The sequence below is a fragment of the Fonticula alba genome (genome assembly GCF_000388065.1).
Source record: "Fonticula alba strain ATCC 38817 unplaced genomic scaffold supercont2.4, whole genome shotgun sequence".
Lineage (NCBI taxonomy): Eukaryota > Rotosphaerida > Fonticulaceae > Fonticula > Fonticula alba.
In genome coordinates this window covers 1,392,280-1,416,464 of record NW_009242974.1, presented here as the reverse complement: position 1 = coordinate 1,416,464, position 24,185 = coordinate 1,392,280, and the positions used below count along the sequence as shown (strand labels likewise).

Below are 24,185 nucleotides of genomic sequence, written 5' to 3'. Positions count from 1 at the left end.
CTCCCCCTCCGCCCCTGCTCTCCTGCCCCCTCCCTTTCTCTTTCCACCCTCCCCCCTCCACCCATCCTCCCAGGCCCGCTTCCTTTCCCCCTGGTACAGCCGTGTCCCGATGGCGTCCATCAAGCGCCTATGGAAGTCATCGTCGGTGCGCACGCGTGCTTGGTCCCTGCGGCTGGATGACCTCGCTGAGGCCGAACCCGGGAGGGAGTTCCTCCCGCACGGCGTGAATGGTGCCCGCCAGTCTGCGCAGGAAGCTCGCGCTTCGGCCGCCGCCGCCTCGGTCGCCATCGAAGCCCGCATCGACCTCGGCAAGAATGTCGTCATCTTTGTGGACCACCGCCCGGCCGGCCCCGACACTGGTGGCCCGCCGGCCGCCGGCGAGGCCCTCTCCCCCCGGCCGCCTCCCCTGCCGCCACCGCCGCCCGTGGCCTTGGGCGTCAGCAGCGCGACCCAGCGCCGGCGTCCTGGCCCCCGGCCCGGCCCGTCGCCCCCCCCGGCCGCGGCTCCCGGGCCCGGCATCATCACGGACACGGAGCGTACCGCGGCGGCGGCCGCCGCCGCCGCCGTGGCCGCCGTCGTCACCGGGACCCTCTCAAAGACCGCCCCCTCCGACGTGGTTGCCGCCTTCCACCAGTACATGCTTGCCATGCGGTCGCTCTTCGTGGCGGCCGAGGATGCGCCGCCGGCCGAGTCCCCCCCGCCGGCCGGGCCATCGATACCGGCCGAGCCGGCGCCCTCCGACCCTGGAGGCCCTTCCGACGCGGCCCCGCCCGCCTCATATGTCCTGGTGTGGAATCTCGGGCTCCTGCATTATTTAGATTTCGGCGGGCGATTCCGCTTTGTCATCCGCCGGCCGGTGTACGGCCCGTCGGTCGACACGCCGGCCCCCACACTGCAGCCCTCGGCCGCCGCGGTGCCCTGCCTGGCGCGAGGCCACTTTTCCGGCGGGGCCGCCTGCTCACTCCTTCTGGCCGCCCACTCGCCATACCTGAGGCGGCTGCCGGCGCGCGAGCTCCAGCGCCTGCTGGCCGCGTCCTCCTGTACTGGTGGCGGATCCGACCCCGGCCATCCGTGGCCACCGGGGCTGGCCGACATCTGCCGGTGCCCCTGCGCCTGCCCGCCGGCCGGACCCGGCGCCCCGGCCTTCCTGCCAGGCCTGGACTCGGCCGGCGGCTCGCTGCCCCCGCTTTCCGGGCCCCTGTTCGGCGCCTGCCCCCTGTGCCAGCCCTTCGAGCGCGAAGTCCAGGCATATGCCCCGTCCCTGGTGGCCGCGGCCACCACTGCCACGCGCATGCCCTCGACTGCCAGCTGTGCGCAGGTGGCCCCCGGCCCGGCACACCGGCGCGATGTCACCACCGACTCCTTGCTGCCGGTCACCCGTCCCTGCGGCCCGAGCCGGGAGCTGTCCATCCTCCGGGCCCCGGCATCGCCGCCTTTGCCGCCTCCGCCGGCCGGGTCGCCAGCACCACCACCGCCCCCGGGCGATCCGGGCCCCATGCTGCCCATCGGGTCTGGCCCTGTGGCCGGCTCCCATGCCACTGCCCTCGATGGTGACCTGCACCCCTGCCTCTTTGGCTGCCCGCGTATGCGCTGTCTCTTTGCCACGCTGCATCAGCCCCGGGGGTCGGGCTCCCCGGTTGCCGTGTGCTCTTGCTTCGATGCGCGGCAGCGCGCGCGCTTGCGCGGCGGCCCGCCGGCTCCGCTGGCCAATGTCGACCCCGATCCTGATGCCGACCCGGTCCCGGAGATCGTCATCTCCCTGCCGGACAGCTACCTGCATGAGCAGCTGGCCCCGGCTCCGGCGCCGGAGGCCACCGACGCCTGGAAGCGCTCTCGCGACCTGGAGGCCTTCCTCTCCGGGCCCGAGACATCCGACCGGCTGCAGCAGCCCACCGCCCCGGCGTCCTATGTCAGCCACGACTGCGTGCTGGTGGTCGGCATCAGCAAAACCCGCCTCATCATAGACGGCCTCGACGCCGATACCGGTCTCCCGGCCCCGCGAGCCAGCTCCCGCGGCCGCCTGGCCATCCGCATTACCTCCATTGTCCTTGCCTTCCTTGCCCTGTGTGCCTTCTACTGGTACAACTTCCTGTAATATAATCTGCGCATGTGCGCATCTGCCCCTTTCGGAGATGATAGCCCGTCTCTCTCTCTCTCTCTCTCTCTCTTTTCCTCGCGCGCGACCCCGGACCGATGGGCAAGGCGCCGTGCATACACGCATGACACCCTTGTGTTGACGTATTTATATGTGTATTTGTACATACATGTGAGTCCCCGTGTAAAGGCACACTTTGGGCGTGCATTGCGGCATTCGCCGGCCGCCTGCCTATCGAGGCACGTAAGGGCAAGGCGGGGGGAGGGGAACCGGAAAACATGCACCGCGTGTGCGGGGGGGGGGGGGGGGGGGGGGGGGGGGTTAGGGCGTGCCCGATGCGGGCGAATGGGAAAGGCGATCTCGGAATGGCCGGAGAGCAGACGTGCGGGGGGGGGGGGGGGGGGGATTCCTTCCCCGGGCAGCCGGAGACTGAGTGGCGGCAAAGGGGAGAGAGAGCCCCGGGGAGAGACACAGCATGAGGGGTCTCAGCTCTGCAAGGAGCGCTCGATCGTGTAATTGACGAGGTCGGTTTGGGCGATCGACCGGGCAGCGGCCTTGCGCGCCAGAAGCGACAGCAGGAAGTCGAAGCCTCCCATGAGCAGGCAGAAGAGGACGATGCCCACATGGAAGCCGGTATTCTGGATCCAGGGGGAGGGAAAGACGGACAGGCAGCGAAGCGTGTGTGTGGAGTGTCAGAAAGCGAGTGCGTTCAATGAAAGTCCGGGCAACGGGCTGTGAGACGCGTACCGTAACACAGGAGTGGGTAAGCGGGTCAAGATGCTGGAAAGCGAACTGGCTGCAATTGGGGTCCTCGCAGATGTTGAATTGCTGTCAATCATTTTCCAATGAGAGTGAGCAACACACGAGCAAGGAGTGGGAGTGGGAGAAGGAGAGAGAGAGAGAGAGAGAAATAGTAAGTAACACGGGAGTAGAGGCAAGGCAGGAAACTGGAGATAAAGGACCGGCTCAGGGGCTCGTTGTACCTCATTGTACGTTTGCCCGCCAAAGCAGGTGTCCGCCTTGCGGCACGCAGATGTCGAGAGCCACTGTCGCGAGTTCGGCCCAGTGCGAGATTGCATGCCAACGCGGAAGTTGGTCCAATCAAAGGCCACCCGCAGGTTGGCCAACGACAAGCTGCCGAAGATGGCGATCTTCGGGCTCACTTGATATCCGCGGTGGTTGACCATCTGATGGACGGCCGTGTTCTTGATGCAAGTCCTAGGCGTCCACACAATGGAAATGGGGATGTCAGGTGCCAGAAGACGGTCAGGTACGAGCACCCAGACAGGAGACGGGGGCGAAGCATGGCAATGGACAGCACGTACTCGGAGCTGCTCCCCAAACGCAGCGTCTCCAAGGGCAGGTAGATGAAGCGACTGTTGGATGTCGAGCCGGAGGCCAGACGGAAGCGGATCCACGGCAATTCATATCTGGGGTTGACGGTGCATAGAACGCTCGTGGAAAAGCCGGTGGGCGGGAAGTTACACGTGGCGCCGATCCAGGCCATGAGCTTTGTCATTTGCGGAGGCACGGGTCCCCAGCAGGGCGAGAGGAGGCCCCACAGAGGCACAGCGGCCCCCGGCGCGAAAGCCACAATTGAAGACCAAGGGAGTCAGTGGACATCGCGCAACAGGGGAAACGTCACAAGGGCCGAAGGAAAAGGCGAGGGGTGCACGCACCGACTTGAAGGCGTCAGGGGGCAGGGCCAGGCAGGGCTCCTGTAGCTCGACCGTGGCCACCATGTGGTCTGAGACATTGGTGAACAGCCGAATGCCATCGGAGATGAGCGGAGGCTCGGCATGCTCTGGCAGGGAATTGCACCCGACAGACAGGTCATACAAAGTCAGATAGTAATCCCGGTAAGAGGAGCACCCTGGCAGAGTGTTTCGATCAGACCAAGCGAAGGACCGCTCCGAAAAGAAGAGGTGCTCGGGGACCGGCGGCGAGGGATCCACTGGAAGAGAAACATCGTTCCATGGGTAGTTGGGCCCAATTGGAATGAGCTCATGCGGGGTGGAGCCGGAGTCGGAGCCGGAGCCGGGAGTGGAGCCGGAGCCGGGAGTGGAGCCGGAGCCGGGGGTGGAGCCGGAGCCGGGAGTTGAGCCAGAGCCGGAGCCAGAGCCAGGAGCAGAGCTAGAGCCAGAGCCAGATCCAGGAGCAGAGCCGGAGCCAGGAGCAGAGCCGGAGCCAGGAGCAGAGCCGGAGCCAGGAGCAGAGCCGGAGCCAGAGCCAGGAGCAGAGCCAGAGCCAGGAGCAGAGCCAGAGCCAGGAGCAGAGCCGGAGCCAGGGGTAGGCTCCGAGTCGGAGGGTGAAGAAGCACCGGCTGAAGCAGCATCGGCACCAGAAGAACGAGCCAAAAAAGAGGATGCCAGGCCCTCTGCCGGGGGAAGATCGCCAGGGCCGGAGGCAGGAGAGCCAGCTGACGACGAGGCCGGCTGCGAGTCAGATGCCGAAGAGCCGGAAGTGGGAGCACCTGACCCGGACCCCACTGGTGTTGAGCCAGAGCCAGAATCGCCCGGACTTGGGTTGGAGCCTGCAGGGGTTGATCCAGAATCAGCAGGAGATGATCCGGAGCCCGAGGCACTGGAGCCGGAGCCCGGGGGGACCGAGCCGGAGCCGGAGCCGGGGTCGGAACCCGGGGGGGTCGAACCGGAACCGGAGCTCGAAGGGGCCGAGCTGGAGCCGGAGCCCGAAGGGGCCGAGCTGGGGCCGGAGCCGGAACCGGAGCTCGAAGGGGCCGAGCTGGAGCCGGAGCCCGAGGGAGTCGAGCTGGAGCCGGAGCCCGAGGGAGTCGAGCCGGAACTGGAGTCCTCCGATCCGGAGGGATGATCAAACACAAGGAAATGCACATAGCTGGGGCACGAGGGGGGGAGCAAATCCAACAGAATGATGCGCCGAGCCGAGTCACCTGGGAGCAGGAAACGCGATCCGGCGTACGGCCCAGCGGCCGCGCGGTCCGGTGGGTAGGGATTCGGCGGGGACTCCGAGCCTGAGGAACCTGAAGAGCCGGAGGGACTTGAAGAGGCCGACTGGCTGGATGTGCTGGCTGTGGCACAAGCAGACCCTTCGGACTCGCGCGACAAGCCGCCCATCCTGGGACTCTCGCCACCAGTGCTGCCACCGCCGGTGCTGTTGCTGCCGCTGATGTCACTGCTGCCACTTTCCTCCACTGGCGGAGGCGGAACCCAGGGAAGGTCCAAAAGGTGTGAAGCCACGAAGTTGGCCGTCGAGCGGGCCACTTTGTCATGCAGCGCGAGAAAAGAAGGAGGGTCACAATGTTCAGAGGGGGAAAGGACGGTGAATATAGGGCGAGGGAAAGGGAAAAGGAGAAAGAGAGAGGGAGGGGGGAGGGAGAGGGAGAGGGAGAGGGAGAGGGAGAGGGAGAAAAAAAGAAAGAGAGAGAGAGAGAGAAAAAAGATAGATGGAGAGAGGGAGCAGACGCACCCGGATAAGCCAGACCAAGGCGACCGCCGGAACCAGCCCAGTACCAGGTGCGAGCTGTGTCATTGTAAAGGGTCACGAAGCCAAGAGGATCGGGATCGATGGAGGGAGTGGGCTCGATGGACACGCCGTTCGAGACAAAGGTGAACTACATGAGCAGGGGGACAGTGTCCTTTGGGTAAGTAGCATGACCTGCGGAGGCAGTAGCGGGACATGAAGAAGGCGGAGAGAAGGACGGGGGCGAGGGGAGTAGAGGACAGGGGCCAAAGGGGCGAAGGGGGCAGGGTCGGCCAATGGCGTCGGCGGACCTTGGACTCGGGGACCAAGTTGACGACCACCTGATCGGTACACACACAGCAGGGGACCTGTTCGAGGCTGTCTGGCAGCGTGGTGTTCGGGAAGAGACAGGACCGCGAGAGAGAGGGCGGGAGGTTGGTCTTGGACAGCAGGAGTGACTCATCCGAAGAGGTGGAGTCCATTTGTGGCGGGCGGGCGCTGCTCAGGGGCAGGCCAATCGCCTCCGGCTGCGCTGTCCCACCCGGTAGCACACGCCGGATGGCACTCTCGACCGCCCTGCCAAAAGTGTACACCATGCCAGAGAAAGGAACCCAAGAGCTCGGGTGCCGCGAGGGGGTAAGATCCCGAAGGAGAACCTGTCCCGGGCCAAGAGCCATGTCAAGAAGCCCCGTCTCTGGAGGAGACACAGGATCTGACCCGGCGCCAGATGACGCGGGGCTGGATTCGGAGTGAGAGGCTGCCGGTTCCGAGCCCGCTGGAGCTGATGATGCTGACCCAGCCGGAGCCGATGCACTTGAGGCGGCAGCACTTGAAGAGGCATCACCAGGCGCACTACCCGGAGCGCTGCCCGGAGTGCTGCCCGACGCGCTGCCCGAAACGCTGCTCGAAGCGCTGCTCGAAGCGCTGCCCGAAGTGCTGCCCGAAGTGCTTCCCGAAACGCTGCCCGGAGTGCTGCCCGGCGCACTGCCTGAGGAGCTGCTTGAGGGAGTGCTCCCCGGGTCACTGCCTGAGGCACCGCTCGAGGAGTCCCCCGGAAGCGGGGGGGGAGGCAGATAGGTGCAATGGTTGCTGTGCAACAGGCCTAGATCGGACATCCGAGTGTCCAGCAGGACACGCCCATTGAAGGCCCCGCTGCCAAGGAGCAGGTGTACCGAGGGTGATGGGCCGGACACAAAAGTCCGGAAGCCATCCAATCGCCCGGCAATCGGCCGCATGTCTACCCGCAACGAGGTGACGCGTTTGAGGGGGGGCGCATCTGGCGTGGGGGGATCCGGCGTCGAGGGGGGCACAACCGGGGGACAGACGGGGTTTGCCGCTTCAGCGCGTAGGAGCACGGCCACAAGGGCGGTCAGCAGGAGGGCCAGCAGGGCGGCCGAGGGGCGCCGCGGGTGCATGAGCCGCCCATCCATGGCGGCAATTTGCAGGGGGGGGAGAGAGAGGGGGGAGAGAGAAGAGGGCCGAGGAGGAGCGAAGTGGCGAGGGGGGCGGGCGAAAGGGGGAGAGGAGGAAGGGGGGGGGCGGGGGAAGTCTTGGCTGGCGGCCTCCCTCAGGGCACTAAGGCTGGGGGATCTTGAGATGCCGGGCGGCCCGTAAAAGCGGGGGCCCTTCTGATCCCCCTCCCCCCCCCCCTCTTCTCTTATTTTTTTCTGTCCTTTGTGTCGGTTTTTTGGTCCTTGCTCTCATTCCATGGGGGGAGAGGAGTGGGGCAGAGGGGGGGGGGGGCCGGGCCCAGGGCAATCACATGTGCCAGCGGAGGGCCCATTGGACCCCCTGCGACCCCGGGGGTCGGGCGGACGAGTTCCGATGAGCCCCGGACCCCACCCTCTGCCACATATTAGTTCCAGCTATCCAGCTGGCCGGAGTCGTCTTCGCGGGCCTGTTCGGTCGACATGGCCCGTCCCCTGGTCGTCATGCGTGATGTGTTGGTCTGGCCGCCGCATCTGAATGGGGGGGGGGGGGGCGGAGCACGGTGAAAAGCCCCCCTCCGAGGCGGTGCACGCAACAGCCTCCTTGCAGATCCCTCCTCCCTGTTCCTGCTCCCGCCGCCCTCCTCCTCCTCCTCCTCCTCCTCCTCCTCGTTCTCTCCGCCCAAAACCCAGGCTCCGCCATGGTTCGTCGCTCTTGCTCGCGCCCTCGCCCCTGTCGTGCTTCTCGCCCACGCCCTGTGCCTTGCCTCTTTCGCTGCTGACACCGTGCCCAGTCCGACGAAATTAGTGTCCAGCACCTGGGCAGCATGGTGCTCACGCGGTTCCCCTTCGTGGAGTTCCGTCCTGACCAGAGTGGCACCCTGCCGACCTACGAGTACACGATCGCCAACACCGGGGACATGTCCTTCCGCCTGACCATGACCTTTGAGGGGGAGAACGTGGCCCTTGAGCCGCTGAATGCCACCAAGGCCCAGTTGAATGGGCCGCTGGAGGTGTCGGTCACTGTGGGCCCGAAGGACCCGGTGTTTGATTTTGTCCGCGTGGCGGCCGCCGACAAGTCCGGCGCTGGGGCATTCAGCTTTGGCGCCGGCATCCGCGCGGTCGTCCTGGACACCCAGCGCCGATCCTCCGAGTCTGATGGAGTCATCCTCCACACCTCGGCCACCTTCAATGAGGCCTCCCCCGAGACCGGCAAGGAGCACCTCCATGTCACGGCCGAGTGCGAGAACACCCGCTCGGATCCGATCGAGGTGCATGTGGACTTGCTGGTGCGTGGCCGCATGCCCGATTGGCCTCCCCTCCCTTTGCTCCCGCTGCACTGCCTCTCCCCGCCTCGCCCTCCCCGTCCCCACCGGCCGGGAACTGCCTTGCCATACTGACCCCCGCGTGCCGGTTCACAGCCCAAGTCCGGCAGCATTATCTCCACCTACCCCTCGGAACTGCCCTTCATCCGGGTCATTCCCCCGGGGCAGCGTGTCAACCTGGGCACCGTCCTGGCCGAGGACGCACTGGAGTCCGTGTGGCATTATGTCCCGTTGGTGGATCAGGAGGAGGGGGCGCATCCGCCAGCTCAGCCAGCCACTGGTGCCGCCAGTGTCCCTGCTGTGGCTGCCGCGGAAGACGCCGGTGTCTCGGCACCCGCCCCGGTGTCCGTGCCGGATTCCGCCCTGCCAGCTGATGCGCTGGCCGCGCTGGCCGCCCTGAGCCTGGCACCCACCTCCAAGGCCACTGCTGCCCCGCCCCGGCCGCGTACTGCGGCTCCGACGGATGTGTCGCCTGCCCCCGCTGCTGCGGCTCCTGCCGATGTAGCTCCTGCCACTACTGCCGATTCAGCCCCCGCCCCCGCCCCTGCTCCTGCCGCTCCTGCCGCTCCTGCCGATGCTGCTCCTGCCACTGCTGCTCCTGCCGATGCTGCTCCTGCCGATGCTGCTCCTGTCGCCCCTGTCGCCCCGGCCTCTCCCATCGACGACACTCCTCCCCCCGCAACTGAGGCCCCGAGTCCTGCCGCCGCCCCGGCTCCTGTGACTCCAGCGGTTGACACTGAGAAGCCCGCTCCTCCGGCATCCAACCCCGCTTCCCCCACCTCGCCCACCTCTCCGCGGGTGAATGTCCAGGAGTCAGAGCTCCAGGGTATGTGCTCCCGCTTCGTGTCCTCGCCGGGTCGCTCGTCGCACCACTGACCTCTTTTCCTTTCTCCTTCTTTGGTATCTCCCCCCCCCTCCCGGTTGAAAAAGATGTTCGCCTGCGCCAGACCATTACCTCCAGCCCTGGCTCGACCAACGTCACCTTCGAGGCGGTCAATGGCCGCGCGCGCCCGGTGGAGGTGACTCTCGACGTGGATGTCGACTCCGGGAACATTGAGGATGTCGTGGACTTCGGCATCTACACCGAGCGCCCCTTCAAGGCGCAGATCCAGCCCGGCGAAACGGGCCTCATCGCCTCGGTCCATGTGCGCGCGGCCATCGGCATCAACTGGGGCTTCCGTGAGATCGCCCCGTCCTCCGGGCCCGCCTCCCCGGCCGAGTGAGCACGCCCCGATCGGCCCAACTGCCAATGCACGCAACACAACAAATAAAGCCCCCCTCTCCCGAGAACAGCGCCGGCCCAGCGCTGAGAGAGATGCGCACGTCGACCTCTTTCTTCTGTCCAGGGGGCGCGTGCCCCGGTTGTCCTCGGGTTTCGACTATTCCAGGGCCTGGTACCGCCCAGCACCCAATCCGCGACGAGGGAGTGTGCGGGAAAGGGGGGCCAGTGGCAAGGCGCTTTTAATGAGCTGCGCCGGCCAAGAGCGTGAGAGCGTGAGAGCGTGAGAGGGCAAGGGAGAGAAGGGAAGAGAACATCCCTCCGGAGGATGAGCTAGATTGAGACCGGGACTTTTTGGGGAACTGTCACCGCTCTCCCGTGAAGGAGCGTGGCAGCCAATTTTCCTGTCACCCACTTTCCGCACTACTCCTCCCCCCCCCCCCCCGAAATCCCTTCTTTTCCCTCGCCCTCATCATTCCCCACATCCTGCCACGCCATGTCGGTCACCACCTCTGATGCAGACTTCCAGGCCGACCCACGGATTGCCAACCTGGCGGCCTTCCTCGCAATCCGCACTGTCTCTGGCGAGGGTGCGCTCGCAGCATGCCTTCTCCCTCTCTCTCTTCGGTTTCTGTTCTCATTCACCGCACCAGCCTCTCACCAATCTTTTCCCTCTGCCTCGTAACCTATCGCGATCTCCCCTCCCGCTGAAGGCCCTGCTGGCTCGTATGCCGAGGCGGTGGCCTTCCTCTCGGGCATCTGTGCCGAGCTGGGTCTCACGACATCCGTATCTGAGGTGTGTGTGTGTGTGTGTGTGTGTGTGTGTATGCTTCGAGATTGACGCCAGCTGCACTTGCGGCAGCCAACGCTGACCCTCCCATGCATGCCAGCCTGTTGCCAATAAGCCGATTTTGATTGCCCGTTGGCCGGGAACCGACCCCAACCTCCGGGCAATCCTCCTCAACAGTCACTATGACGTGGTGCCTGCCTTCCCGGAAAAGTGGACCGAGACCGGGGGCGATCCCTTTCGGCCGCTCATCAAGGAAGGGCGCCTGTATGGCCGCGGTGCGCAGGACATGAAGTCCGTGTGCATTCAGTATCTCGAGGCCATTCGAGCCATTCAGCGGGCCCGCAAATCGCAGGTGCGCATGCCTTCATTCGAATATGCCCGGGATCCAGGACCTTCAATGTCATTGTTCTCCCCGTCGTCCTCGCACACACGCCCCCACGTTCACGGATTTTCACACACGCACACACACACACACACACGCACGCACACACACACACATGCATCCATACATCCATGCAACGCTCCCGGTCGACCACCACGCCAACTGGCTGCGTGGGGGGGGGCCATTCTGGTGCTTGTGCGCCCTACTGCTAGGTGTCTCCCTTTCCCCGGGACGTGGTCTTGACTTTCGTGCCGGACGAGGAGGTCGGCGGTGCCGAGGGCATGGGAGCCTTTATGCAGACGCCGGACTTCCGGGCCCTGCGCCTGGCCATGGCGCTAGATGAGGGCCTGGCCTCGGAAACCAACAGCTTCGATGTGTTCTATGGCGAGCGGGCGGTATGGTGGCTGACAGTGCGCGCGCGCGACGGCCCCACCGGCCATGGCAGCCGGTTCGTCAACAACACCGCCACGGAGCGCCTGATCAACTTCATCAACAACGCCTTTGCCTTCCGGGCCCAGCAGGAAGTGCGCTTTTGCCCTTCGCGTCCTCCTCTCTTTTTCCGCCCCCCCCCCTCCCCCTCCTGTTGTCGCCCCATGCAGGGTGCTGCCTCCTCCCCTCCCCCCCCCCGCCAACACCTGCCTTATTTCGCTTTTTCTGACACCAGGCCCCCTCTTGGACGCCGGGACACAGGAGAAGTTCCATGCCGGCGGTTGCAAACACTCAGTGGCCGCCGCTCTGGGTGATGTCCTGACCCTCAACCTGACCATGCTCAAGTCCGGTGTTCCCGGGCCGGCGCCAATGGGTGCGTATATTTTCGACACGATCCGGGCCCCCTTCTCCCGGGCCCACCTGCTGCCGGGATCTCATGTTGGCTGTCGCGCTTTCTTCTCGGTTCCCCTCGCCTGACCCGCGCCCATGGTCCCCAGGTGGCTACGCCCTCAATGTCATCCCCATGGAGGCCGAAGCCGGCTTTGATGTGCGCATCCCCCCGGCCATCCCCATGGCCGAGGTCGAGGCACTGCTCCAGCGCTGGACCGAGATGGAGCGCTACGCCGAGCGAGCCGACTCGCCGACTTTCGAATTCAACTTCCACGTCAAAACCCCGGAGCACTATGTGAGCCAGGCCTCCGAGGACAATGTCTGGTGGCGAACCTTGCGCCAGAGCGTCGAGGTGGACCATGGGGTGCCCTTGGCGCCGGCGGTCTTCCCGGCGGCCACCGATGGCCGGTACCTCCGGTCGCTGGGTCTGGACGTTTTCGGCTTCTCGCCCATTCGCAACACCCCGGTCCGGCTGCACGACCACAATGAGTTTGTCTTCTGCCAGGGGTTCCTCGAGGGAGTAGCCTGCTATGAGGGGGTGATTGCTGCCCTGGCACCGGTTCCGGCCAATGAGCGCGACACTCACCAGGACAATGCCCCCTCGACTGCCTGACGGTGTGAGCAGACGGGGACCCCCTCAACGGGCCTGGGGCAAGCTGATGCACATACCATTCCCAATGTGATCGCCGGCGTTAAGTCTTCTTTCTTCTCCTCTTCTTCTTCTTCCCTTTCCCGGTCCACACAGGGGAGCAGCTGCACTTGGTGTCGAGAATCTATTTGTGAGAGGGGGTGACATGCACACAGGGGGAGAGAGGAGGAGATGGGAAAGGAGGAGATGGGCTGCGGGCACGGCGCTCGCGAGGGAGGAAGGAAGCCGGGGAGGGGATGTCCCCAGCCCGAGAGACGAGCGCCGACACGCGGCCTGCCGGCCCCCCCCCCCCTGCCCTTGTGGAGAAGAGCCAACAGAGGAGAGGGAGGCGCGGAATCCGGCCTCCAGGAGAGATCGGTCGCCAGGTTGGCATGTGCATTTAGGAGGCCTCAGACACGTCGGCATCCCCGGCACCAGTCTCGCCGTTGGAGTTGGTGATCAGCTGGTTCAGCTCAAGCTTCACGCGCATGGCCTTCTCCCGGAGGACCTTGATGGATTCCTGGACGAGGACAGCCGAGGGCAGCATACCGACAGACTCCACCGAGACTGCGGGGAGGAGTGCATTGGTGTGCACAACCACCCGGCCCCCAATGGAAGAGAGGGCGACAAGGCCAGAGAACCGTGACGGAGTCAGCGATGGCCGGGATTCCGGGCGAAATGAAAAGGACATCATCGAAAGCAAAGACGGATCAAAGGAATGGAGGGCGGGAGGCCGAAAGGCCGGTGACTGGCGCACAAATAAAGTGGTCCCGCACGCGCGAGATGCGAACCGAGTCCGCGAACTCCGGGTGACGCATGACCTCGCGGCTCATGGAGTCATTGCGGGCGTTGGCCACGCTGACGGTCTTGGTGCCGGTCTTGGAGTCCGTGCTCACGGTCATGACACCGGGCGAGAAACAGTCAACGAACTTGTCAACCAACTCCGAGGGGATGGGCTTGAGGATGTCGATCTGCGGCATGATGCGGTAGAATGCCGTCGACACGGGGGACCACTTGGCGTGGATCTTGCCGATGCCCTTGACGCAGTGCATGTCGATGTCCAGCTCCTGGCCCGGGCGCAGGCGAATAATCTCGATGGCATCGTGCACCGGGCGGATTGGATCCTCGGCGAAGCGCTCGGCCTGTGGTCCCTGGGGCACCCACTTGATGTCACGAGAGAAAGCTGGTGCGTTCGACAGCGGAAGAGTGGGCGAGGGCAAATGGCGGTCAGGAGTGATCCGAAATAGAGCAGGGAGTACAAGGGGAGGGGGAGGGGGAGAGGGGGAGGGAGAGCGGACAGCGAAAGGACAGCAGACATCAGGCGCACCGGTGGAGTTGATGTAGCGGACATTCGGATCGCTGGCGCCGGCCGGAGCGCTGGGATTGTGCGTGCACTTGACATTCAGCGACAGGACAATGGTATTGATGTCGGTGGCCTCGTCCTCGGCGAACTTGAAGTCAAACTGGCGCGGATCGGCGTAGATGGGAATCAGCCCCAGGCGGTGGCAGAGGAGCTCGTCATGAAGGACACTGGTGTTGTTCTTGACATAGACATTCTCAATGGCCATTGTCGGGACCTCGGCCAGCAGAATGCGCCGGATGGCATTGGCCAGGGCCGCGTCAATGCCCACAAAGTCGAACTCAATGTGGTCGTCGGTCAGCTTGATCACCTGGACCTTGAAAGTCTGCATACGGTGACCGCGGGCGGGCCGGCCGGCCGGCGAGAAGCGGCCGCAGGAGGGAGGAGTGTAAGGAGGAGAGAAGGGGAAAGAGAGAGAGAGAGAAGGGTGGGGAGATGGATGAAAGGGCGTAAACATGTGCGCAGTTGCCGAGCCAGCACACGGACCTTCTGGAACTTCTCGATGGAGAAGACATCTTCATGCTCATAGGCGCCAACCGGGGGGAAGCTGATGGAGCTCGGCTGTGCACATTCGTACCCGAGGGGAAGGAGGGGGGGGGGGGGGAGAACATAGCGGTTAGACAAAAGCGCCCCATCGGCGGGGGTAGGCGCATTGAGGGGAGCATGGCCGTCGGCCTGTCTGCACAAAAGAAGGACGCACATGCTCGATCCGGTTGGACTTGAGCTCGACAAAGCGCTTCTTGCGATCGACCGCGGAGGACATGGCGCTCAGGGGATGAGACAGGAAGGAGGGGAAGCAGGCGAAAGGGAGGGGAAGAGGGCGACTCGCGGGCGAGACACAAAGGGAGGAGATGCAATGCGGAGGAGGCGAGCAGGGAGGGGAGGAGAGGCGGAGAAAGATATGGGGCGCGCAGCGGCGGGGGAGGGGAGGCAGTAACCTCGCGCGGCGCCCAAGCCCCGACCCGGCCACTGACCCGGCTCTCATCATCCCGCACATCACCCCTCGGTGAGGCCACAGTCTGGGCCACCATCCACTCGGAAGGACGCCGCCCAGCCCTTGTGCCCTGCCTTGCCCGCCCGCCCGCCCGCCCACCCACCCGGCGGCCTCCCCGGCATGCGCGTGCGCTCAACACCGCCGTCTGCAACACGGGCGGCCGAGACGCCGAAGACGGGAAAGCGCGCGTGCAGAGGCAAGGAGAGCGACCAACCCCAGCCACATGGACAGCGATGGAGCACCTGCCACCGAAGCAGGTGTCCGGAGATCAGGCAGGTGCCAGTGGGGATGTATTGGCTGTCTATGGGTTGGCATATGGCGTTGGCTCGCAGCGGGGCCGGGCGGCCCTGGCGCACCGTCCAAAGCGGCTATCGCTGCTACCAGGGCGCTATCGCGGCCCCGGAAGCGAATGGGCTAACCGCAGGCTCGCCCTGTTTGCGCTGGCCCCCCGCCGTCTGCCGAGCTTCGGCTATGGGCGCTCACAGCGCGCCATGTCTTCCTCTGGCGGCCGGCCTGAGCCTCGCTGAGTGTATGAAAGTGTGCGTGCGTGTGCGTGCGTGTGCGTGCGTGTGCGTGCGTGTGCGTGCGTGTGCGTGCGTGTGCGTGTCTGTTTTGAACCGGCGGTCGCGTTACTCGGGGCTGGCCGAGCCGCCGCGGGACAGACGAAGCTGCTCGGCCCGGCTGGGGATCTTGTCCCGAAGGGCACCGGCCGCCTCGCCGCGGGCACGCTCCTCCCGGTCCAGAAGGGCCCACTGGGCCGCGGTGATGGCCTGGGAGTGGTCGATCGGGAGGCCCTCAAAGCCGGGGGCCGTGTCAACACGAGTCCCTCCGCGAGCGGCCAAATCCTCCCACACCACGTCAGCCGTGGCATAGGCATCGGCCATGGTCGAGGCAATGACCCCCACCGGCCCTGTCTTGGCCCAGCCGGCACAATAGACCGGGGCCAGGGCCGTGGAGCTGGAGCCCGAAGAATCGGCCGGCGGCTGCGGCTCGCCAGCCGGCAGAACACGCCCCTGGCCATCATGGGCCAGGCGATTGGCACCGGCAGCCGTGTCGATCGGCGCCTCATCGTCCAGGGCCCCCACGCGGAAGCCCACCGACGTCAAGACCACCGAAGCCGGCAGGAGGATTTGGGTCTCGAGCCCGGTGCCGGTGTTGCGCGGCGTGGCACGGCCGGTGGCCGGGTCCACCGTGCTCAAGCCCAGCCGCAGGCCAGCCACTTGGTAGTAGGAGGCCGGGCAGCCGTCGGCACTCGGGCCCTCCGGTTCGACAGGAGTGGCCACGCCTTGGGCCAGGATGGCTGTCGGGGCGGCGAAAAACCGGAAGGTCAGCGTGCGCCCGGCACGGGCGTACACATTTGGCTCCTCGGCCGGGTCGACCGCCGCCTCGACCGCCTGGCGCAGGAGTGCCAGCAGGCGGACGCGCGGCCGGGCCGGCGCCGGGGCCGCATCCAGCGCCTGCAAAACCAGCGCCTTCTCCGGCACCACAAGGACCACCTCCTCCCCGGGGGGATCCGCCGCGTCGAGGGGGAACTTTTCGGGATCCGGCGCCTGCCCGGCGTGGCGGGCAATGGCCGCGCCCACCAGCTCACGCAGTTCGCTGATGGTGAAGCTAACCTCCGCGGGGCCACGCCGGCCAATGACCTCCACATGGCGGATGCGTCGGTCTCCCGGCGCTGCGGCATGGCGCCGAAGCACCTCCAGCACCCCGGCACGGGGGACATCCAACTTCTCGAAGGCCCGATCCCCGCGCAGCAGAGCCCGTGCCACATCGAGGGCCACATTGCCATTGCCCACAACCAGGGCCCGGGCCCCGGCTCCCGCGGGCAACTCGGCCACGCGAACTCCGGTCAGCCCGGGCGCCAGCTCGGACGCCGAAACCGGCAGCCAGGCCGCCGCCGGGGCTGCCAGCGCCGGGACCGGACACTCGGTGTGGTCTGTCTGGCCATTGTACCAACAGACGAAATCGCGCGCGGGCAGGAGATTGACCAGCATGCGCTCGAGGGCGGCGCCATGGGCAGCCGTGCCGCGGGAGGTGGCATGCAGCGGCCGGCCGGTGGCCACATCCACCACCGGCACCCCGAGGTCGCGGCCATCCTGAGCCCCATGGGCAAGGATCACCGCGTCGTAGGCCGAGCGAAGGGCCGCCAATGACAGAGCCGGTGGGGGGGGGCCCTCGGGAACCGGCGCCCCGCAGGGAGCCGGCGGACCGGCCCCGACCGTCACATTACCAAACCACCGGAGCTGCGGCTGCCCGGTTGCCGATTCCGCGGCCTCCCGCTGCTCGGCCAGCAGCGCATCAAACCGGTTGATGCACTGCTTCATGGCCTGGTGGTCCGGGGCCACCCCGTGCCGGGCCAAGCCAAAGGGCACTGGCAGACTCTCCAGGATGTCAATGCGCAAGGCGGCACTTGTGGCAGAGCCATCGGCCTCGGGAGCCGCCTGGCTCGCGGCACCGGCCCGCCGCAGCAGCCGGTCCGCCGTGTAGAAGCCCGCAGGACCACTGCCAACAATGGCCACCCGCGGCCCGCCGATCGGCCCCGAAGAGAAGTGGGCCGATGCCAGGAGGGGGAGGCGGATCCCGCGCAGGGTGGACGTTTGGACTAGCCGCGAGCCGAGACGGGCGACGGGGAGCATTTCTTTCTCGGCGGGGGGAGGGGGAAAGAAAATAAGGGAGAAAGGGGGAGAGGTAGGGGGATCTTGTGGGGGGGGGGGGGGGTCTCCTTCTTCACAGACAAATCCCAGGGGAGAATGGCGGTCCAAGGGAAAGAGACGGGGCACAACAGAAAGGGCGCTGGGAGGAGAGGGTGGGAAAAGGGCTGTCTGTGGACACGGCGCCGGGCTGACCCGGACGGCGGTGGCCTTTGCACCACTGAAAACTCCAGTCACGTGCTAGCCCGATCCACGGCAGGCCCGATCGGCGTGGACTAGTACGTTCACTTGGGCCTCCGGCACACGCGCACACACCAGCCCCCGGCCATTGCTCGTGGTGTGTTGCTTACTTGATCGAGAAAGACCCGCACTCACCGTCGGGCTCATGTGGGGGTACGCGCTGGCGTCTGCCCCCCCCCCCCCCCCAGACACACAGGCACACACAGGCATTGAAAACGCATCCAGATGTTCCCCGCCTTCGCCCGGTGAGGCGGCTGGCGAGCGGGGGACCGGCCGAAGGCGACCCCGGGTGTCGTCAGATGCACGAGACCATGCGCGCGGACCGACTATCACACAATCATCACCACACACGAGTGTGAGCGTATATTCATGAGCAGGGTGGGCGGGCGACAAAAAAGCCATCCGGCGAGGGAGGAGCATGTAGGAGGGGGCAATGTTTCTACTGTGTAACATAATCGCATACATACGCGCATACATGCTTACACTCACACATAAATACACTTCGATGTATGTGCATACATCGGTGAGGGTGTGGTGCGAATGTGAATGCGCGCCGAGGACAGGCATGGACGCGCGGACACACACACACACACACGCACACACACCCATCGAGGAGGGGAGATGAGGGGGGAAAGAAGGCAAGGACAGAGACCGGAGATTCACACACGGGCAGGGAAGGGGATATGGGGAAATGGGCGAAGGTAGGAGACGGCAGACAGCCCCATCAGACGATGACAGGGGAGAGACAGGGGAGGGGGGGGGAGGTGGAGAGGGAGAGAGGAGGAGGAGGGGCGCGAGCGTGCACACGGGCGCGCTTCGTCCCCCCCCCCCCCCCCCCGCCACTGGGGACAACGCGCGCGTGCGCGCAGGGGGGAGGGGGGACCATCGCAGCACGTGGGGCTCTCAAGTGGCGCGCGGCTCACACTGGAGCGAGCGGCTGTAGAGCTCGTTCTCATCGCGCGACGGGTCGATGCCATAGATGAATTGGCGGATCTGCTCCGAATCGGCGGTCGGCCGGAAGGAGAAGTCCTGAGACTGGAACACCCCAAGACGAAGAATCTGCTGGGCCAGCATGCGCATCTTGCCGATGTTAATCAGGCTCTTGATGCGCTTGGGATTACCATCATTGATGAAGGTCAGATCCCGAAGGAAGAGCCCCATAAATGGAACGCAGGGCTCCGGATTGGCCTCCAGCTCCTCCAGGATCAGGCGGTAGGTCCGGAAGTTTTGCATGGCGGACATCAGCTTCTCCGAGCGCTCCAAATCCGCCATCGACCGAGCCGACACCAAGGCCCAGGTCTTGTGCAGACGCCGGACCGAGGCGATGTTCAGCCCGGAAATGATGGCCATGGCCGAGTTGTAGTTCCGCACACGGAGCAACTCCTTCAGCACCTTGATGAAGGCTTCCAGCAGCTCGGCGCGCTTCTTGAGCACCGGCTGCTCGACCAGGCTCTCCACCACGAAGAAGGAGATGTCATTGAACCACTCGATCATGGTGTTGAGATTCTCATTGGTCGGACCGACACCGTCCCACAGGCGCGTGACAAACTCGATCAGCGAAATGCTGGCAAAGCGCTGGTAATCGATGAGCGTCAGCTGCCGGGCGAACTCTCGCGGGGCCAGATGCCGGAGGCTGAGCTTCTGCTGCTGCTGCGAGGCGGCCGCCGCGGCCCGGGACCGGGCACGCTCCTGGCGCTCGCGCCGCAAAGCCTCCCGCTCGGCTGCCTGCGACAGATCCTGGCTCTCGATCAGCTTGCGCAGGCGCATGCCCAGGGAGGCCATCTGCCCCTCGGACTGCTGGGTCAGGTCCAGGAAGTCACTGAGGACCGCCCGAGTGGCGGGATCCGAGAAGTCCGACCAGTAGTAGGTGATCCAGCGCTTGATGACCGACAGCGTGCGCACGCGGATGACCGGGGTCCACTGCTGGCAGTAGGCCAGCTGCTCGGGCGTCGCGCGCGGCGGCGGCTGCACATTGAACCGGCAGTACAGGCGCTCCATCAACTGGGTGGAGGTCATCACATGGCGATGCGTCAGCAGCAGGGTGTCAATGTAATTGGTGTCCGGGTGGTTTTCATCCGCCAGCCGGGCAATCATCATGTCCATGGAGCAGGCCGTGATGTTGTACTCATCGACGATGCCATTCTCATCCTGGTGGTACTGGATGACCATGTCTTCGCTGGCCTTGGCCAGGCGAGCCTCGGCCTCGGCCGCCGTCGGCGTGGTCGACCCGCCGGCCGCCGGCGTGGCCGACGAATGCGTCGAAATGACCGACGCCCGGACTCCACCCGAAGCGCGGAGGGCAAACTGACTGAGGTCCTCGGCTTGGCCCAGAGTCGGGCCACCCTCGAGCACCGGGGCAAAGAGGTAGGTGCACCGGCGCCGCAGGCCGATGGCCGTGACCTGCTTGATTTCGGCCGCGGTGGTGAAGGGCGGCAGCGAGGGGTCGTCGAGGGTCGCCTCGTCCAGGATCCCGGGCGCAGGGATGCCGGCACCAGGCCCCGAGGCACCGGGAGTGGAGGCCGAGAGCCCGTCACCTGGCCCGGCAGGGCCAGACCCGGTGACCGGCCCGGCGGGGGCATCTGCACCGGGGGTGGCAGTGCCAGCGGCTCCGGACCCGGTGCCAGCCAGATGCTCCGGCAGGCCGGGCGGCTTGGAATCCGGCCCGGACAGGTCGTGCAGGTTGAAGTGCGACGGGAAGGCCGTCAACGGGGTCATCAAGGTGCTGGTCGAGTGCTCGAGGCCCTTCTCAAAGAGCTGGACCTCCTGGTCGAAGTCATCGCCGGAGGGCGATCCGCCGTGGCTCGGGCCACCGGCGTCACTGCGACCGATCGGGGATGGACGCGACGTCGAGCGCGAATGCGCCCCAAGCCCGCCCGCTCCGCCGGTCTGAATGGGAGGCGGCTTGGGCTTGCTCCGGCGGATGGATCCGCGTGGCTGGAGGGCGGCCCCATCGCCCATGGCCGCGGAGGATCGATCGACAATGGACCCTGTGGGGGCCGCCGCACTGCGCGACAGGTCCCCCATGGCCGAACTCATGGCCGAGGCGGCCGACAGCAATCCACCAGCCACCGGGGCCGGGGCGCCAGAAGACTCGGCACCATCGCCCTCGGCCGCCGGAGCGGACAGATCCCCAAGTGAGATGTTGAAGCCGGACCCGATGAAGTAGTCCCGCATGGCGTCCATCACGCGCAGCCACTGGTCGCGGCTGGCACCGGATTCCGCCTGCAGCACCAGCACCCGCGGAACATCCGAGGTCCCGGGGGATGCCGGCGCCGCGCCGGGGCCGGAATCGTCGGCTCCACCGGGGCCATCCCCCCCCTCGACCGGGCGCTCGGCCAGCGCACCAGGGCGCACCCCGATCCGGAGCTGGGCCTCGCCCAAGGCCTCCACCACACACCGCTCCAGGTCCAACTCCATGAGCGACGAGATGGACTGCTGGTTGCAGAAGGCATGCAGGTAGAAGTCATCGCACACGAACCACAGCCGCCGGCTGGGGCCGGAGCGCATGGACGCATCGGAGGAGCCGGCCTCGGAGCTGGGCGTCTCGTAGAACCCGAGAATCGAATCGACCGACGGCGCGGGCGAGATCCCGGGCTCGGTCTCATCACGCAGCTGCACCGACGACTCGCCGGACACCAGGGTCAGCCAGCCCTCGATGAAGTACTGCCGATCGGGATCGGTGTCAGAGTCGGAGTCCGAGTCATCCTGAGCACCGGGTCCCGTGGCGGCCACCAGCGGGGCCGCCGGTGGCGACGCGCCCCCGAGCAGGCTCGGCGAGGAGGCGGAGAAGGTCCGCACCGACCCACGCTGGCGCAGGGAGACCGATCCGTGACCCGACGTGCCGGGGTTCGGCGGCGAGAAGAGCCCCGCCGCAAAGGAGGGCATGATGTCCCCATTGCCGGACTCGGCCGCGGCCAGGGCATTCGACACCTGGGCCATTTGCATGGCGGTCAGGGCCACGGAGGCCCGGCGCCGGCCGTACGTGCCACGCATGTGCATCGCGGCGTTGGACATCCCGGGCGAGGCGCCACTGCCTCCGGCCCGGGGGGAGACCGTCGAATCGTCGGACTTCAGCGGCACGGTGTTCAGCTCATCCTCATCGTCATCCTCATCATCGGGAGCAGGAGCGCGGCCGGTGGCCGCTGGCCGGGGCGTGACCGCCTCGCCATCCATCGGCCCGGCAAACAGATGGGCCATGGAGGCAGGCGGCGAGCCACTGTCGGGCGAACTGTCGGCCACTGAGGCCGCCGAGCCGGAAGTTGCCGGCGTCCCCCCCCCGGCCGAAGCCTTCTCGATGGAAGCGTCGGAGGAGGAGGCGGAGGAGGAGGCGGAGGAGGAGGCGGAGACCGAAGCGGCTTCCGAGGCGGCTGCCGCCTCGGCCGTGGCCGCCTTCGACAGGGACTTCGAAGAGCCGCCCTTGCGGCCGATGGTCCGGCGGGCGATGCGCGAGAAGGACGACGACCGGTCGCCGAGCCCCGGCGACCCGACAGACCCGCCGGAGGGCGGAGGTGACGCCGACCCGAGGAGCGGCGAGCCGGCATCGCTCCCGGTGCCGAGGGACGTGGCGGAACCGGTGCCAGGCGCCGTGCCGGACCCGGCCCCCGGGTCGGACCCCAGATCGATGGCACTCTTGGAGGAAGAGCTGAAGGAGAAGAGACTGAAGATGTCAGCGCGCTTCTTGTTGGACCCGGAACCGGTGCCAGTCGGCCCGGTGGCCGCCGAGATGGACCCGCCCGATGCCGAGGACACCCAGTCAAAGCCCGAGAAGGATGCCCCGCTGGAGGGGCCCAGCGAGGAGGGAGCACCCCCGGAGCCGGGGCCGGTGGTGAAGCCGCTGGCGCGTTGCTCCTGCATGACCTGATCACGCTGGATGCGCATGGAATTGGTCAGCTGCCGGAAGGTCCGAGAGATGCGATTCGATGAACCGGACCCCGGGGAGGGGGTCGACGACTCGGGGTCGCCCTCGTTGGCGCGCGTCGGCAGGGTGAGCCACGCCGAATGCATGGTCTGCGAGTTGATCGGATTGCGCTCCTTGATGATCTTGGCTTGAGCATAGAGGGCCTCGCGCGAGTAGAAGGGCAGGCTCAGCTGGCTGGAGTTGGCGGTGCTGCTGGCGGAGAAGCGCCGCCCGGCGGCATCCTGCGCCGCACGAAGCAGGGCCTGCTTCTCCTCCTCGCAGGGGGTGACAAACTCCGCCGGCAGGAGGGCGTCCATGACCAGGGAGGTGGTCAAGCGAACGGAGAAGTTCTTGTGCCCGAAGGTCGGGAACTCCGGATCATTCAAGAGTGGCAGTGTGCGGACGGCTGGGTCCTGGAAATCGTCGAGAGGCAGCATGGAGGCTGGAGGGGGGGGGGGAGGGGAGGGGGGGGGCGAAGATGGATTGCTGGTCAGGAAGCCGACGGGAAGAAAGAGCGAGGAGAGTGCGGCGAAGCGGGGGCATATCAGAGACGGAGGGGGATGGAGAGGGAAGGCGCACGATCGTCATCGTCACGATCGGAAGAGAATGAGCTCGGAGTGCTCTCTGTGGCCGGGAGGAGGAGAAAGATCCGGCATACCCGGGGGAGGGAGGAGGAGGGAAGGACGGTGAGCAACAAGGTGCTGGCAGGAAGCGAGGCACGTGGGAGCAAGAAGCCCTGTCTGGGCACCGGACGACAGGCATCGCGGCGCGCGTACCGGAGATGGTGCCATTCCGCAACTTGACGTAGTGGAGGGCCGTCACCCGGGAGAAGGCGCTACTCCACTGGGAGTACTCCTGGCGCGAGGCGACCACGAAGTACAAGCACCGACCATCGCGATTGTACGCGCAAATGGTGAAGCGCGTCTGGCGCAGGGCCTCCTCATTGGGACGCTCCGGCGTGGCCGACGGGACAGCGACCACCTGCGGGAGGCTGGAGTCACCGCTGGCCGCTGCCAGGCGGTGCTGGGCAGCGGCCGCCGCCGCGGCTGCCAGAATGGCGCGCGAAGGCTGCGGCGGGCCGGAGGACACGCCAGCCGGACCGCCGGCGCGGTCGCGCGTGCCAGCCCGCGCGGCGGCCGCCGATCGAGCGCTCGGAGTGGACACCCGGAAGCCCAGCAGGGAGATGGCTCCGCATGCGGTGCCACCCTCATGCGTGAAGCTGAAGAGGATGTCCTCCCAGAGGACGAAGTAGCGCAGGCACCAGCGAGTGTAGGTGTCACCCGGGAAGGCCAGCCACCCGGCCATGGAGATGCCGGTCAGCTGACGGACACACACGTCCAGCACCGGGAGATTGGTCAGCTGGAGATCGTCATTCTGCGTGTGTTTTCCCGGCCGAAGGGGCGAGGGGGGAAGCGGAAGGCGAATGGAGGGAGTTAGCAAAGGCAGGGGCAATCGCAGGGCGGGGGGAGGGGGGAGGGGGAGAATGGCCGGACAGCGGATGGCAGGCGGTCACAGGGGGGGGGGCTTGCGCGCGTACGTTGGCCGTGCTACGAAGGCGCTTCCGCGGGAACCACTTGTTCGAGCCGACACGCGACACGAGCGAATCCTCGGCCAGCTGATCCTGCTCCATGAGCGCCTCGCAATCTTGGAGGTGCTTGCGCCAGTGCTCTCGCCGGCAGTGGGGGTTCTCACAGTAGGAGTTCTGCGCCCCACATGGACGGCACTGGAAGATGAAGGAGGCCGGCACCGAGGAACAGGCGTCACAGAAAACCGGCGCCAGGGGAATCATCTCTTCCTGCAGGGAATCCACGTCGGAGGAGGAGGTCGCCGACAGGGCGGGCGACGTGTCCCCCGACAGGGGCGCGGGGCCGGCCATAGTTGCTAGAGCGGGATGCGATGAAGGGAGGGAGATGGGGGGGG

General features: G+C 66.4%; 7 protein-coding genes across 7 annotated transcripts; 3 read left to right on the top strand and 4 right to left on the bottom strand.

Annotated features, from left to right (window-relative positions):
• Window positions 1–109: 109 nt before the first annotated feature.
• On the top strand, window positions 110–2,133 carry H696_02843 (hypothetical protein; the record flags this gene model as incomplete). The annotated part of the gene is made up of 1 exon (XM_009496743.1): window positions 110–2,133. The coding sequence occupies one exon, from the start codon at window positions 110–112 to the stop codon at window positions 2,093–2,095; it is 1,986 nt and encodes a 661-aa protein (XP_009495018.1). The 3' UTR covers window positions 2,096–2,133.
• Window positions 2,134–2,580: 447 nt separating this feature from the next.
• Window positions 2,581–7,065, bottom strand: H696_02842 (hypothetical protein; the record flags this gene model as incomplete). Its single annotated transcript, XM_009496742.1, has 7 exons — window positions 5,845–7,065; window positions 5,540–5,684; window positions 3,775–5,333; window positions 3,421–3,605; window positions 3,079–3,313; window positions 2,843–2,923; window positions 2,581–2,733 (listed from the first exon to the last, which is right to left on the bottom strand). Exons 1-7 carry the CDS (start codon window positions 6,961–6,963, stop codon window positions 2,581–2,583), a joined length of 3,477 nt encoding a protein of 1,158 aa, XP_009495017.1. The 5' UTR covers window positions 6,964–7,065.
• A 544-nt stretch (window positions 7,066–7,609) lies between these two features.
• On the top strand, window positions 7,610–9,613 carry H696_02841 (hypothetical protein). Its single transcript, XM_009496741.1, has 4 exons — window positions 7,610–7,664; window positions 7,755–8,249; window positions 8,382–9,111; window positions 9,216–9,613. The coding sequence occupies exons 1-4, from the start codon at window positions 7,662–7,664 to the stop codon at window positions 9,506–9,508; spliced, it is 1,521 nt and encodes a 506-aa protein (XP_009495016.1). The 5' UTR covers window positions 7,610–7,661; the 3' UTR covers window positions 9,509–9,613.
• Window positions 9,614–9,954: 341 nt separating this feature from the next.
• On the top strand, window positions 9,955–12,903 carry H696_02840 (hypothetical protein). Its single transcript, XM_009496740.1, has 6 exons — window positions 9,955–10,094; window positions 10,218–10,300; window positions 10,395–10,646; window positions 10,889–11,200; window positions 11,367–11,478; window positions 11,603–12,903. Exons 1-6 carry the CDS (start codon window positions 10,001–10,003, stop codon window positions 12,106–12,108), a joined length of 1,359 nt encoding a protein of 452 aa, XP_009495015.1. The 5' UTR covers window positions 9,955–10,000; the 3' UTR covers window positions 12,109–12,903.
• On the bottom strand, window positions 12,524–14,246 carry H696_02839 (hypothetical protein; the record flags this gene model as incomplete). Its single annotated transcript, XM_009496739.1, has 5 exons — window positions 12,524–12,690; window positions 12,881–13,306; window positions 13,451–13,808; window positions 13,970–14,044; window positions 14,184–14,246. 5 exons carry the CDS (start codon window positions 14,244–14,246, stop codon window positions 12,524–12,526), a joined length of 1,089 nt encoding a protein of 362 aa, XP_009495014.1.
• Window positions 14,247–14,705: 459 nt separating this feature from the next.
• H696_02838 (hypothetical protein) lies at window positions 14,706–17,179 on the bottom strand. The gene has a single exon (XM_009496738.1). The coding sequence runs from the start codon at window positions 17,111–17,113 to the stop codon at window positions 15,107–15,109; it is 2,007 nt and encodes a 668-aa protein (XP_009495013.1). The 5' UTR covers window positions 17,114–17,179; the 3' UTR covers window positions 14,706–15,106.
• A 537-nt stretch (window positions 17,180–17,716) lies between these two features.
• Window positions 17,717–24,172, bottom strand: H696_02837 (hypothetical protein). Its single transcript, XM_009496737.1, has 4 exons — window positions 23,803–24,172; window positions 23,042–23,639; window positions 22,845–22,889; window positions 17,717–22,707 (listed from the first exon to the last, which is right to left on the bottom strand). Exons 1-4 carry the CDS (start codon window positions 24,139–24,141, stop codon window positions 18,272–18,274), a joined length of 5,418 nt encoding a protein of 1,805 aa, XP_009495012.1. The 5' UTR covers window positions 24,142–24,172; the 3' UTR covers window positions 17,717–18,271.
• Window positions 24,173–24,185: the final 13 nt, after the last annotated feature.